The 16,137-nt window shown below is 39.1% G+C and overlaps 1 protein-coding gene across 2 annotated transcripts in view; it reads left to right on the forward strand.

Moving 5' to 3' along the window:
• PTPRR (protein tyrosine phosphatase receptor type R) overlaps nucleotides 1–16,137 on the forward strand; it is a 132,848-nt gene that overhangs the window by 67,273 nt on the left and 49,438 nt on the right. Inside the window, exons 1-3 of one of the 2 annotated variants that reach the window (XM_030449530.1) lie at nucleotides 1,223–1,346; nucleotides 1,499–1,609; nucleotides 8,412–8,659. In XM_030449530.1, the coding sequence (XP_030305390.1) occupies nucleotides 1,607–1,609; nucleotides 8,412–8,659 (251 nt within the window). In that variant the 5' untranslated portion in view covers nucleotides 1,223–1,346; nucleotides 1,499–1,606. Of the gene's footprint in view, nucleotides 1–1,222; nucleotides 1,347–1,498; nucleotides 1,610–8,411; nucleotides 8,660–16,137 lie in introns of those variants that run through there. The other variant, XM_008500635.2, reaches the window with a different exon arrangement.

Genomic DNA, 16,137 nt, shown 5'->3' on the forward strand with positions numbered 1-16,137 from the left:
CATATCATAGAACACTGTGTGATTATGCACACACAGATCATTACACTAGTTTTACAAGGTCTGTTTCTGTAGTTTATAGAATTGGGTAACAGTTTCTCATTCAGGTCCCTAGGACAATGACTTCCAAAGAAAACTCTTCATTATGCCTTCAGTTGTAAGGCAATCTACTCCTGGTTACACACATGCAGTTTTAGCAAGTCTTTGTAAATGAAGCACACTACCAACTACTTCTCTAAATGTTTGTATTTTGTAGCTACTGCTACCTCTGTGCATTGTCTTACTTCTGCATTCACTTTAATCTGCATTGCCCTGTCCCTTTTTAAAGCAAGCAGGACACAAACCTGTACTGAAAGGAGGACCATGAAAACAATGTTTGGATTCAGCATGCAGTAGGTTTTTGTCAGCTTGTCCTCTTATCCCCATGCCACGCGCTCCTTCTCTTCATGAGTATCTTTCCACATGAATTCAACTTCATAAAGTCTTCCACCAAAACCTTGAACATTTACAGTAGAAAATGGAATTGCAGGTGCTTTTACTCACATTGAGAACCCTACTGAAAATACAACAATCAAGAAAAGAAAAGCAAATAGGTAGAGACTAGGAGAGCAATGTCTACTGAACTGCAGTTGTGGAAACACCAGTATGCCTACTTTCTTCTAAATAATGTATTGTAGTTAGACTGAGGGCACATAAACCCTGTTTCTACTGCCAAACCTCTTTTTGGAAACCTATTGAAATTCTGGTTATTTAATAGTCCAGACAAGTTCTCACATTGCAAAAAATCCCAAAATATATGCTTTTAATTATGATTATATGCAACAATTATAATTTCACTGTCCCCAGAAGTTCAGGAAATTTTACTGTGCACAGCTGCTTTCGAAAAGTACTATCAGCAGGAGCTCAAAGATAATGAGATTGCTTTAATCCTAATCAGAATTTTTTGTATATGCACACGTATGTGTGTGCTCACATGATGACAGCATCGGGGCTTCCCAGCTCACGAGGAAAAACCAGCAAGTCACCTGCTCTTTGATCCTGTGTCAATTGTAAACAGTCCTGAGGCTGGTGTGTGGGTGCTGGGGCCAGAGATAAGCCCTGGAGAGACAGAGGAAAGGTGAGTGGTGCCCACAGCCCAGGTACGAGGAGTGCTGCCCTTTTACCTGATGAGACAGGTAGTTCCTAGGAAGGGTGGTGCCTCTTGTTTCCTTACCCTCAACCAGCCCGTGACTCCTGGTGGAGCTGTCTCAGCAGCCACAGAGAAGGTCTTAGAGCATCTGGCATAGCCTCAGGGACTCCTTGGTCTCAGGCAGGGATACAGAGAGTTCAGGCAGGGTGCTGAAGCCGAGGTGGGTAAGCAAATAGCATTGAAACTGAATGCCGTGCGATGCAAAGTGAACTGTGACAAAGCCGAGGACGGTGATTTATCTATTTTATCTGAACACACTACTGTGTAATTTTTTTTCCTCTTCCTCTTTCTCTTTTATTGCTGAAAAAAAAGAAAAATGTGTTGCAAGGCCAACGTGAAGCAGACAAAATCTGGAGCAAAGAAGGATTTTATGCAGTTGTCATATTCCTCAGCATCTTTGTCATTCTAGTGTCTTGTTTAATGGTAAGTTTCCTTTTTACCTTTTTTTGGTGTTCTGTACTTTTCTCAGTCTGAAGGATAGAGTCACACATGAGACCTGTTTTCTCACTAACTTGCTACAAGGCAAGAGTTGGTTACTCTCACAGTGCTGTGAATCCAGAAGTTGAAGAACAGTATTTGGTGATATATTTAGGGTCTGGTTGAAGACTGTAGCTAGAAGGAAGCTGAAGAAATAAATAATGGGGCTCTTAAATCCAGAGTAACTGCAGTGATATGATGACTTCTTGTTATTGTCCCAGGATCCATGAAGCTGCATGAGCTGCCTGTATTTGTTTTGATGGACAGTAAAAACAACATCATTAATACAATATTTTCAATGCACAGTTGTTTGTGTGTCAGTGTTCGTGTATCATATATGTACATTCTAAACAGATATGGCTAGTAACTAGTGTCAGAGTGATCATATTTGTGAGCAGTTTGCCATTCCCATTGTATAATTTCAGTGGCAAGGTTTCTGGGCATTAGACATACTTCTAATACTGAGATGTTCAAGGGTCACACAGAAGACAACTCTAAACCACCACTGATTTAATTGGCATTTTTTTCTGATGTTATATGTGACATGTTTTCCTTCTCTGTTTTGGTAAGGTTTACTGAATTCTCAGCATTTATAAACTCATAGTGTCTTGAAGTCTTTTGAGCTATTTTGCTTTCAGATACATTCAATTTTTCTTTAACCTAAATGAATTCTCCACTTACAAACTTAAGAGGGAAAGAATGTTTAAACTGAAGATTTTAATAAACAATCAAATTTAGAACAAAATCTTATTTGAGCTTCTGAATTCTCTCTATTTTCTCACATAAATTGTTGCTTTATAAAAATTGTAGTTCTGAGTCATCTCCATTTCTTACTGCCGTCTCATTCAAAAATAGCAGCATAACTCTAAAAGCACTAACTTTTATTCAAACTTTTTTACTTTGGAGCAGCAGGTATTTTGGTCACTAATGACCGTGTAACTGTAAGGGTATAGAAAATGCTGTTTCTTCTTGTCCTGGCACTGCACAATATTTTAATAATTTGGAATGTGTAGATGGTCTTGAAAATTGTAAACATTTCGGAGGACAGTATCAGAACTTAAAAATATTCTTAAAGTGCTGGAGAAAAGATTTGAAATAACAACAATGCTGCTCATCAGGGACAAGAACTCTAATCAAGTGCATTAATACAATGTAGAAAATACATGGCAAAGCAACAGCTCTGTAGGAAAGGTTCCATCAGCGCTGCACAACACACACTGAGTAAGAACATGGTACTGCAAAAAAATACACTTCTTGCCCTGAGATGTGAAAATGAGATGGATATGTATAGGTTTCTAGAAAAAGATGTGTAAACGTAGGTCTCTAAGGTCTACATTTGACTTGGGCTCGGTAATAATTTTGTTATAGTATCACATCTTATTCATTCTTTATGGTCTCCGGTACTGCATTTGTGAAAAATGTCAGGCAATAATATCAGGGAGGAGACACAAGAGTCATTAGATACAGAAGACTAGAAATAATTTGGTTTCTTTATAACAGAGAAGAGAAAAGCAAGAAGAAACATGATAGTACTCAACATGGAAAGATTTCAAAGGCTGTGGTAAGGAAGAAGGTAATCCTTTCTCCACTGGGAGAAGCATTGGAGAAATTGGAGAAGAAGTAAATTTTTTGAAAGGGTCATTTGGCTGACTCAGAAAGAATTTTGTTGTCACAAGTTATTGGACCTTGGCTTGCATTGCTTTGGGAAGCTCAGGGGTTTTCACCCATAAAGCTTTTAGGTGAGCCTCTGTTGGGAATAGTTTAGGTATAGCTGATTTGGAGCTGGAACAGAGGAGAGGACCAGAACTCTCTTCACGGATTTACTAAAATGCTGTGGTCTTTTCTGCAGGCATTGCCCTTTCTGTCCCCTCCCAGGTCCAAACTGCATCTTTACATGTACTACTGTTCAGACCACATGTATGGACACTCAGATTTTGCCTTGACCTGATAAGAAATGGAGTATGTACAATCTATGAGGCAGCACTCATTGTCATCTGACTTTACATGTGACAGAGTGGCAGATTTATGAAAGTAAGAATTGAGCATTTCAAGTGCAGCCACTGTCAGCCATTCAGCTCTAGTATATTGCTGATGAGTCTTTTTCTGCAGTCACCATATCAGACCACCAAAAGGCTCTTTTTCTAAAAAGTTACAGGGCATGCACCTGTTTATCCCTTTGTGGTTCTTTGCAGTTCAAAGAGTCCAAAAGCAGAAAGCTTAGCCTGCCTCAGTTGATGACTGTCATTTCAAGTATGAAATATGAGGTGATGATTATGATGATCAACAGTGGTCAGTGTCAGGCAGCTGAATTGTCACTGTTGGTGCTTTGTTCTGTGTCATTTCTACAGAAACTAAAATGTGCAGCCTTGTTTTGCAAATCATGATACTTCCCTGCATTGAGAATGCAGTGTGCAGTAACAGGTTTTGGGCTTCACAATACTTGTCTGGAATTTAACAAACATCTGGCCTCTATACATAAACATCTACAGTGTAGATTATAGTTAAATGATGAAATGCAGCAGCTCATGGGCTAGATCTGGGCTTGTGAAACTGGGCTTTGTGAACCTCGCTTTCCTCAGGTCTTTCCATGTATTTACTCATCTAATCCTCTTCGTTGTGGTATGGGAACTGCATCTCAAGAGGGATTCATGAGACATGGAAGCCAACAGACTTCTCATTGCTCTCCTCGCAAGTGGGCCTGAACATGGCTCACTTCTACTAAGAACATCATACATCATTTATAAATTATGCCAAGCAAAGTGCTAAGTAAGAATGAGTATTTTTATTCTTCCTATGTATAAAACAAGTCTCCATATTTTTTCTTTTTACACAATTGAGCCATCACCACATTTAATAAATAACAATATTTGATGGTATGTTAAATTATTTGCTATTTTATTTCATACCAATTTTACCTTTTTAAATATACTACTCTGTTTGCATATCCTTTTTTAAAAATCTGTATGTGTAAGTATCTGTTAAGTAGTCCAGAAGTATCACTTTCAGATTATGAAATATTTGTAGTTAGTTTTGAAAAGAGCATTTCCTAAATGTTTTTCTTTTTCCTACTAAAACAATAATCAAATGTAGGATTTTTTTTTCATTTAAGATAATGAACTTTGACATAAACTTTGAGCAACCTTGACCTATGAAACATGTCCCTGCCCATGGGGTGGGGTTGGACTTGGTTATCTTTGAAGGTCCCTTCTAATCCAAATCATCCTATGAATGTACAGTTCCATGAACTTTGTTTTATCAGCAAGTAGTGACAATCTGAATTTTTACTGCTGTCTCCAGTGCTTCATGAATTATGAAAAGTTATTTGACATTTTTGGGGACATAGTTACTTAAATGATAAATAATTTTTTCAGCTTTGTATCATATTTCAGAGTTTTTTTAACAAGATGAATACTGAATAATAAAAAAGGCATTTCACGGTTCAATTTTCATGATTTATCATCTTAAACCTATAGGTTTCAAGATTCATAATACGGTTGCAGTACAACTGAAAGCACTTTGGTTATAGATTATATACAACTAACTAGTATCAGCCCTATCTTAGCTTTTACCATTTTAAAGATTTAAAGTATTAAAAGGTACATATTTTAATCATAATGCAAGAGTCTTTAAGCCGACCTGAAATTAGAATGTTTGTATATAAACAAGTCCTAGATTGTCTGAATTCTTTTATTCTGCTGGTTTAGAACTTTCTATAGAGTTCTGAAATTGTGATAGCCAAATGCTTCCCAGTAATACATCAAACAACACAACTAACCTATGATACAATTTTGTTCTTTCATCCCTTCCACAGGATTTGAGAAGAATTTTATTTGTTGGTTTTCTTCTCATGCAGAGATACACACACAGCCTGGCACACGTGTTGATAAGCATTTGTTAGAATGCTTTTAACTAGATTGAACTATTTTCTGTGGTTTCACAGTACAGTCCTGGGTGCCCTATAAATATCTTTCTGCAGATGCATTTTCGTATCACTGCTCCTCATAACGATTGCCAAGATCTTCCTTGTAGAGTCATAGTTATCTCTTTGAGATTTTCTGTCAGTCTCTGCAGATGAATAAAAGCAGTTTCCAGTGGTATTTTGAATGGGTAGGTAGGAGGTTGTGGCCAAGCTAGCACATAAATTGCCAGCTTTCCTATGGAGAAATCTGAGCAGTGATATAAGGAGGAAACATCATGTTGTCAGCACTCTGCCATTCTTCCATGTAAGCTGATTTAAAAAAGGAAAGAAGAAAGGAAAGGAAAGGAAAGGAAAGGAAAGGAAAGGAAAGGAAAGGAAAGGAAAGGAAAGGAAAGGAAAGGAAAGGAAAGGAAAGGAAAGGAAAGGAAAGGAAAGGAAAGGAAAGGAAAGGAAGGGAAGGAAAGGAAAGGAAAGGAAAGGAAAGGAAAGGAAAGGAAAGGAAAGGAAAGGAAAGGAAAGGAAAGGAAAGGAAAGGAAAGGAAAGGAAAGGAAAGGAAAGGAAAGGAAAGGAAAGGAAAGAAAAAGAAAAGAAAAGGAGAGAAAAGAAAAGAAAAGAAAAGAAAAGAAAAGAAAAGAAAAGAGAAAAAAGAAACGAGTTATTTTCCCTTTGGACTGTGGCTTTGAACCCAGGGCTTCAAAAATGAAAAAAATTACGTGTGGTCTACTTCATGTATCCTGGAAACTAGTACTATGTGTTGTTCTGTTGGTCTTTGTGCCTCTTGATTATCCTGACAATGTGTTTCCTGAGGTATCAGTAAAACTTCAGTCTTCCTAATTTAGAGGCTTCATATTTGTTTCCATCCACAGTGACAGATGTCTTTAAACTGATATGAAATATGACTACATCTAAGTTGTTCCCTTTGCAGAGCTTTATGATTGGGTTGACTACTGTCTTTTTGGCCATTTCTATTAGTTTGACATTCACTTGGAATTTCTTAAATACCTGCTGGTCCTGACCACACTCTCTAAGGGATTCATATTAGCTCTTAGATCAAATATGCTTCCTCAGCTTTTTTCTGTTCCTGCTGGTGGCAGGCTATCTTTTTGTTTTTCTAGGGTCTAAAAATAGACTGTTGAAAACAGGAAATAATACTAGCCCAGATTTTTGAAACTCAAACACATAATTTCCTAGGTCTCCAAGGGGCAAAACTGTATCAAAATCTATCAGTGGTGAGAAGGTAATAACTGAACATCTAAGCTGTGTATCTGAGGTTACTAGTAATGAGTTCAAAGCAGTCAGTGGGGGAAAAGAGGGTTAAAATCTTCCAAACTGCTGCTTTATCTTTACTGGTACCTGTGCCCTTGCTACACATCAAGACATTTTTTCCTGCAAAATAATGGCAAAGAGCAGCTTAACATATCTGTGCAATTTAATTCTAAACTCCTCTGAATGAACAGATGGTTTACATAGCTAAGTCTTCTTTAATAGATGTATTGCTAATAACATTAGGTCTGTTCCCAGCTAAACTTTAATCCTAATCTTTGAAAAAAACAAGCTCAACAGATATATCCAGCCTTCACTGGAGAGTGATGGAATGATAGATCCTTATTCAGTGCTGGCAGGGCAACAGTTGTTGAAGAGACTCTGACTTGCAGCAGAAAAATGCTTTGGTCTAGACTTTGTCTTTAAGGCTTTGCTAACCAGGATTCGATTTGTATGATTTATGGCAACAGATAAGAAGAGCAGAAGTTATAAGGGTATCTGCAGACACCTTCAAAAAGCTGTGCAAGTGCCTTTCACCCACCTCCACACACAATGCTTAGAATAGTAATTCTCATAAGTTTCATGGGTTGTAAGGCACATTCTGAAAATGGCACAACTGCTGCTCAAAAACTGTTTTTGTATTTCCGTGAGAGACAAGGGATATGTTAAACAGGCAGAACAGATTCCTCTGGAGTGACATTACTGAGCACACACTACCCACCTGCCCTCGACAAACCACTGTACAGCAACATCAGCATGGAGTTTGGAGGAAGAGGCTCTATATAACTTCTGAAAAGTTTTTGCTGCAGATATCTGACATCCAAGTTAATAACAAATAGGGGGACAGAGAATTCTGGTATTACAGTATGTTTAGACTGCAATGGCTTGGTAGTTTTAAGACACTTTTCTAAACCAATTCTTCAATAGCTTCATAGGCCATGTACCGATTACAGAATAGATTACATTTCTCTGAGGATACTGAAGACATATGCTTATCCTGGGGAGTATTTCAGAGTAGCAGCAGCCTGCCATTGCAAAAATAGCCTAGTAAACTTACTCTGTTCAACCATCAGCTCCATGTAAATAAGTAAGAATTTTTAATCTTCTCCAAAACAAATGGAAGCTGCTGTAATTAGAGACATGGACCTGGATATACCATAAATATCTGTTTTATTTTGTGCCATTGTCTCTCTTGCGCTAAAATTCTTACAGATTTTCCTGCAAATACTCTATTTATCAGTATTTCCTTCTTTAAAGTGTCTTTTGTAACTGTTTCCTATTCTGTGTTATTTGCCCTTTCTGTATTACAATATATTACATATTTTGATATTACAAATAATTACTGGCCCATTATGAGAACTGGTAAAGTCCCTACCACCCATGTGTACACACTGGTTTGTGTAATGGAAATATTTATCCTGTTTAGGGGAAGGCCATGTAACACAACTTGTGGCTCACCTTCTAGGAATGAAAGTCACATATAGCAATCTTATCCAGCATTTTTGATACTTCCCTTGACTTGTTTACCAGGGGCTTGAGATTGGGTTTTCCTCTCCTTTCTGCAGGTTCTGTACAGATTGAAGGAGAAGATCCAGTTGTCACTGAGACAAGAGAAGGAGAAGAAGCAGGAGATCCACCTCTCTCCCCTTCCCCTGCAGACATCTCATGCCAACAGCATGGTCCAGCCTGAACATGCTCCAAAGGTTGTCAATGTTGTAGTGGACCCTCAGGGGCAATGCATTCCTGAGATCAAACCTCCTCTTTGTGCCAGTCCATCTCCTTTCAGAATGAAACCTGTGGGGCTCCAGGAAAGGTAGGATGGTGTCCAGCTTTTTCAGAAATTATTCTGCTATACTTATGCTATATGATTTTATATATGTCTCTTCTGTCAATGAATGGGAGTCTTCACCATATAAATATCTGAGAAGAGGGAGTTTAGTGTGTCTACCCTATCGGTATTCCCTCCTCTCCATTTCTTTTCATGTAAGCAAAGGCCCAAAAATTTGAACTGAGTTTAAGTGCCATGCTGCAATTCTTTTTCCTGTTTTGTTTCTTCCCCTTTCCATCAAGTACCCCAAAGAAATAATTCTTCATTTTCTATTGATTTTTGCCTGTTTTCAATCTGGAGATCCTGGAAGAGGGCATAAGAACTGGTTATGTTTTGTCAGCCAAAGACACTATCATTGTCCTAGCATACAGGAAATTTAGAAGAAATGTTTACACCAATGTGTGTTTACCAATTTCATACAATGTTTCCATCATCACCATTATCACCCTTAGATCTTTTGTCTTCTTAAATCCAGCGTTCCATGATGGTTGGGATATAGTCCATAGGCTTAAAAAAAAAAAAAAGTTATTAGTAATGAAATTTACCACTGTGCACAGCTCCTCAGAAATACTTGGGTACCAAACTTTGCCAGTCATTCTAACTTTCAAAAAACTGTGCCAGTGCTCTCGTTATAGAACTAGTTATTCTTCCCACAGGGGAACGCACACTGGCATGTGTCTCTCTTCTGTTAGAAACCTATATAATTTCTTGCCTAGTGGCTGCAGGTAGCTTTCTTAAAGCATCAGTGCTCTGAACAACTAACATAGCATACAGCCTTGCAACTGAATTCTTTTACCCCAACACAGATGATAAATGAAAGAGCAGGTGACACACAGGTATGATGAGGAAATCAGAATGAAGAGACCAAGTGAAGCCTTGTCTGTGAGGACTCTCAGAGTTGAGCAGTAACCCTGATACATCTTAAATCGCAGGATTTCACTGACAGATTTTATCAATGACTTTAAGAGCCCCAGACAGAGCTAAGGGAAAGGGATTGATTCTTTCATGGGTAAAAGATGCTGAAAGGCAGATCTGTCATAAAATATCTAGTGATATCACTTCAGCTACAAAAATATGGACTAGAGGAAGAAAGTAAATACATTTTGACAGGTACGCACATTCCACAAGATCCTAAAGATAAAGCATGGGCATCACATAGCTATTTTAGAAATACCTGGTACCTAACATAGCACAGGTGATAGTTGAGAGAGACTAGGGTGAAGGAATTTGTGAGGGACTTTGTAGTTAAGGACCAGAAAAGCATTTTTTTCTGTTGCTCAAGAAAAGAAAATAAAAACTGTTGATCTAAGATCTTTATTTCCACCACCACAGATGAGAACTCAGCCTTCAAAATTTCAACCTGCTCTTTCATCAAATAAACCAGACATTTCTGCTTAAGGAAAAAAAAAAAAAGTTCAAGGAACTGAGCACATTGGTTTTTACTGTGAAAGAACACTAATAGGCCATTATGAAAAGGGGTGACATTCCATGGGGCAATCCTTTTTGTCATCTTTAACACAGTTACATTTTATCAGCCCACTTCTAAGAAATGGTGGTTGGTGTTTATTTTTATCTCAGTGATACAAAAGCCAGTGGATGTGAGGAAGAGGACTTCAAGGAATAGATAATCTACTCTTTCTCTGAACAAAGAGGCTATTATTATATGTATTTCTTAGTTATTTACTGTGAACAAATTTACACACATTCTGACACACAAAAGCATTAGAGGTAAAAAGTAATACTACAGCAATATATTTTGCCTTAGACATCATCTAATGACCAGGTATGTGGACCATTTAAAACCCATAACCTTTCTACCTTACAGCAACCTTGCACTAGGCAACTTTGGACCACCCTCATTACACATGGGAGCAGTGGACCTGACAGCATGGGTCTGCCTAATGCAAGCAGGACACGGTGCACAAAACAGTGTGTATGCAGCCCTTTTTCTGTCATATGAAGTGTCATATGAAGACTGAAGGTATCTTCTTGCTCATAGCCACAGCTTGGGGGCACCCATTCAATAATATTTGCTACCCTAATTTTGGTTTCTGCCAGGAGAAGAACCCCTTGGCAGGCTAGAGTGGATGTGGGGACTCCCTGATGAACTTAGTGTTGAGATTCCTTTGGCCAGATGGATGGCTTGACAGCGGTTCCTGAGCAGTACTTTCTAATTATCCAAACTCCTGTATTTGATTCCTTAAGTGTGATCTCTAGTCAGGAAATATCTGGTTTGATCCAGACCATGTTTCTCTCGTCAAAGATAATTCAAGGAACCCATGATTCAAACCAGGGAGTGAGCCACCTGCTGTGCCTAACCATCCAGAGGGGAAATTTGTGACAGTATCTCTGAAACATTGGGCAGAAAAGCCAGATTATGCCTGCTTCTTAAGCTCTCCCTGCTCTGCACACTAGGTGATGCTTTGGGGAGCACACTTAAATGCAAAAATATGGAGGAACTGAGTTTTCATGAAGCATCACATCAGAATCTGTCCCTCTGAACCTTTCCCTTTTTAATGGGAATAGCATTGGCTGGTACAGAGGCAGACAAGTTTTCAGTCAACAGCTGACAGTTGTTATAGCTCAAAATGTTTCTAGGAACTTGTGCAGCTTCTTAAAATGTGTTTTGCTTCTCAATACCAGAGCCAAGTCCATGTGCATTTTATTTTTTTTCTGCATGTCTGGAAAGGATCTTACTCAGCTATTTCTGTAAGACAGAGATTCCCCAGCATACTATTCCCAGGTCTGGCATCAAGGTGGCCTGGGAAGGCAGTTACAAAGTCAGGACAGTAGTTGGCCTGACAGCCTCAGGAGGAGCATTATCTCTCTGGATCTCACATATCCTCTGATCAAGGACATGTGCCCATGTGTGGCATGCTGATGGAGAAGAGATGGAACAGTGGTGGCTGAGAAGAAAGGATGGACTGACATGTGGAGACAAAAGAGCTGTTAAAACAAAGATGCACTGACCCCTTTCTATTGCAACTAATGATGGATTCTGGGGAAAGCAAATGTTTCAAATCTTCCTTGCAAATTTCGGATCATTCAGCTCAGAATGCTTTAAAATTGTTCCCTTCTGGTGTTTTCAAAACTGCTGCTTTGCAGCAAAGACCTTCTCCATTGGCAACCCACACAGTGCTGCTGCTGACCAAAGAAGTGAGAGAGCTAATGTTGCTCTCCTGTGAGTGTCTTCAGTGACAATATCTTGTCACAATATCAAAGTGTCAATGCCTGAATTTAAGGTGCAAATTATTCTTTTCTCTTCTGTGACCATATACATGAATATTGCACTGGTGCTTATTTTTCTACTTAGGCTTTTGTAGTTTTATATGAATAACATACACTTTTTACTTTAGTAGGGTAAGGCTTCCTTATAGTCTGCTGATTGGGCCAAAATTAATATTGATATGAATGGTTGCAGCCAAAATCAGAATCTGGTGAATTGAGGTATGATATTTTAAATTTCATTCCAAAGTGTCAAACACTGAAAAATTTTAGAAAAAGCATGGTGGTGATATAATTAAGTACCACAACAATGGAGCCTTCACTTCTTTTACCACTGGATTTACTTTTTCTCCAGCTGCAATGTATTGGTTCTGGTACTGTTTGCAGCTAGGACAACCATATTTCAAGTAACTACTGCACAATATACTGTTTTGTTTAAATTAGTTGCTATCTAACACTCAGAAGTACATGGAAGAAAAGTAAATGTGGAAAATACACTTACTGTGTGTGTTAAAAACACAAACTGTGCTTTGGGATGTTTTCTCAAGCATTTGTAATCCATTCCAACCACAAAGACTTAAAACTATGGCTGTTACATCTAAATAACTAGTGAGGAAAATCATAGCACTATGTTTTCTCAGTCTGTTACATATTCACTGGGAAATCATTCTGTCTAAAAGGGGGTGTTCCTCATGTTCATATGCCAGGATGCTAGCAGCATGGAGGAGTCTTATTCAGACCAGGTAACATTTTACATGTGCTTCATGCTATTTTTTAATCTCTGCAAATAAATACAATAGGGTGAAGAAAATAATAGCAAGAATGATTGGCAAGTAGAGCAAAAACCTGGCAGATAAGTGAAATAATAGAATGTTTCTGAAAATATAAAATAAAAGAATTCTGCAATTACATGGAAGCACAGGACACAGGAAAAGAGAGGATACTCTGTGAAAGGGAAGGCAGACAAATGGAGAGAAGAGGGCTGCTTGCTGTCATCATCCACTACACACTGTGCAACCAAGTCTGCAACCTCTAGAAAAAATCAGTAGGCATCAGAATAGAAAACAACACTGAATCTTGGCTTGGGCTCTGACTGTGAGAAGTTCTCCCCACAAACCCTATTCTACAGGTAATAGATTATAATAATTGACACTTCTCTTGCCATCCTGAAGATGCCTGTAATTTACAATAGAATTCTTTTCTCCATTTCAAATAATTGCTCAGTGGATATGCAGTGAGCTGTGTTAAGTATAACAAAATAAAAGTTAAAATTATGTGAACTGTAAAGCTGCTAAATCCTCAACTCTGTCCACTCCCTTGTAACATGAGAAAAAGATATTCTGAGGGAAAAGAAAGGCAATACATTTAAAAAAAAAAAATTCAGATAACCCATAATGGGCTGTGGAACTCACTGACAAAAGATAAAGTTTCAGTTATTAGTAAGATATGCTCACATATATAGTCACACAAAGACTGTTTTCTGTCTGCCTTTGACATCCTTCCTCAGAAACATCTTGTATTTGACACCCTTACAGAGAAAACTGTGGATAGTTTGGTCTTCAGGCTTGGAGGTGGAAGGTAATTCCTCATGTATGTTAGTATTGACAACTATTCTCTTAGTTATTCTGCACAAAACAAATGAATTAAACTGTTGTTCCAGCCACCTATATGATTTCTGTACCCTGTCAGTTGCCATCTGGATGACAAATGCTGTGGATGACAAACAGTAACTATAGTACCAATTTTCCTGATGTTTGAAAACCAGGATCCAATAAAATGAACCACTATATTGACAATACTCTATACCAAAAACTCAGAAGAAAAACTCAGAAGAAATGTTGAAACCAGGGTAAAACTCTGGTAGGCTCTTTGTGTTGTTGATACTACAGCAGGTGCATCTCAGGACATCACTGTTCTAATAGATGAGAAAATTTCCCCAAAATTATCGCTGGTTCTGTTCTTATTTTTAGACCACAGAGCACACTTGCTGCAATTATCATTATAGTGCTGCTGATCTGTTATGAGTAATCATTTCAAGTAATGCTCAGGGAGTAGCACCTTGCAGTTGGAATATTACAAAACTTGGCAGGCTTTGTAGTTTATAACATAAGCATGGGACCTCAATATATCTACTAGAAAGGGCCTTGATATTCCTGGCTAAAATATACTAGCTTTGCATAGGTTTGGAGGATAAATTTACCCTATTGTGTGGAACTGATTATGCTTTCTGCATTCCTAATTTAAATCCTGGTGATTGTTTTCAGGAAAATGTCTGTGTAATTGCTCAAAGCACAGCTATGTGCCAACACAGAAGTACTAGCTGGAGAACAATTTTTATGGTGATATCCAATCAGAGGGAATTTGCAAATAATCAGGGACTAGTAAACTGAGTTTGAGGTGGAAGGCAAGAATTTCTGTGCTGTGATCAGTCTTTGCCACCAACTTATTAGAGCATTTTGGCCATGCCATCTTCTCCAGCCGTGTTCCTAGCCACTGGATAGAGATTAGCTGGCTGCTCTGTCTGTCCAAAGAGATGCAGCAAAGATAAGACCCTTACCTTGAAGCACAGTAGAAGTACTATATGCTATTTGTTTCTTTTAAGAAAAGTGATAGAATGCAATTTTAAATAAATAAATCAATAAATAAAACAAAAAAACAAACAAAAAACACAAACCAAAACAAAAACCCAACACCTTCTGAAGGACCTAAAAATTAATTGCTCTCATTTGGCAGACCTTTTAGCTGTATGCTGTCCCAGTCTGTAGGATGCACTAATAAAATCAATAATAAATCAGCATACCCAGAAACATTTACTGCACTGACGCCAGCTAGCAGAGATGTTCAAAGGACTGAAGCACCTCTCCTATGACGACAGGCTGAAAGAGCTGGGGCTGTTCAGCCTGGAGAAGAAATGCTCCAAGGGGAATCACAGAAACAGAATGCCAAGTTCTAAGGGACCTACCAGGATCATCAAGTCTAACTCCTGTCCCTGTGTAGGACACCTCCAGGATCACACCATGTGCCTCAGGGTGTCATCCAAATGCTTCTTGAGCTCAGGCGGTCTTGGTGCTATGACCACTTCCCTGGGGATCTTGTTCTATTGCTTAACTGCCCTCTGAGTGAAAAATCTTTTCCTGATATCTAACCTAAACCTCCCCTGATTCAGCTTCCTACCATTTACCTGAGTTCTGTTTTCAGTCACAGGAAAAGAAATTGGTGCCTCTCATGAAAAAGCCATAGACTGCAGTGAGGTCACCCTCACCCCTCAGCCTCCTTTTCTCCAAAACAATCCAAATGACCTCAGCAGCTCCTCATAAGTCATCCCTCTCAGACCCTTCACCATCCTTGCTGCTCTCCTTTGGATGGTCTCCAATAGCTTGATGTTTTTTCTTTACCATGGTGCCCCAAACTGCACACAGTGCCCAAGATGAGGCTGTATCTGTGCAGAGCAGAGTGGGACAGTCACCTCCCTTGACTGGCTGGTGGTGTTGTGCTTGATGTACCCCAGGATACAGTTTACCCTTCTGACTGCCAGGGCACACCAATGGCTCATATTCAGTTTGCCATCAACCAGGAACCCCTGGTCCCTCTCTGCCATGCTGCTCTCCAGCCACTCATTCTCCTCCAGTCTGTCCTTGCCTCCAGGGTTGCCGTGTCCCAGGTGCAGAATTCAGCACTTGCCCTTGCTAAACTTCATGTGGTCAGTGAATGCCAATCTCTCTTACCTGCTGAGGTCTCTCTGCAGGGCCTGCCTGACCTTGAGAGAGTTTTGTGTCATCTGCAAACTTACTTAAAATTCCTTCCAGTCCTCTGTCCAAGTCCTTGATGAAGATATTGAAGAGGACTGTGCCAAGGATGGAGCCCTGTGGGACCCCACTTGTGACCAGTTGCCAGCCTGATGTTACCCCATTCACTGTCACTCTTTGTGCTTGACCTGTGAGCCAGCTGCTAACCCACCATATCACAAGAGACATATATAGTGTCTTTACAGTACCTGAAGGGGGCCCTAAGGAGGGATGTTTTTATAAGGGTGTGTAGTGATGGGATAGGGGGGTAATGGTTTTAAACTGGAGGAGGCTAGATTAAATATAGGTATAGGTTAAATATTAGTGTGAGAGTGGTGAAACACTGGAAGAAGTTGCCCAGGGAAGTTGTGGATGCCCTCTCCCTAAAAGTGTTCAAGGTCAGGTTGAATGGGGGTTTGAGCAACTTGGTCTAGTGGAAGCTTCAGAGGGGGG

The sequence above is a fragment of the Calypte anna genome, chromosome 1 (genome assembly GCF_003957555.1).
Source record: "Calypte anna isolate BGI_N300 chromosome 1, bCalAnn1_v1.p, whole genome shotgun sequence".
NCBI lineage: Eukaryota > Metazoa > Chordata > Aves > Apodiformes > Trochilidae > Calypte > Calypte anna.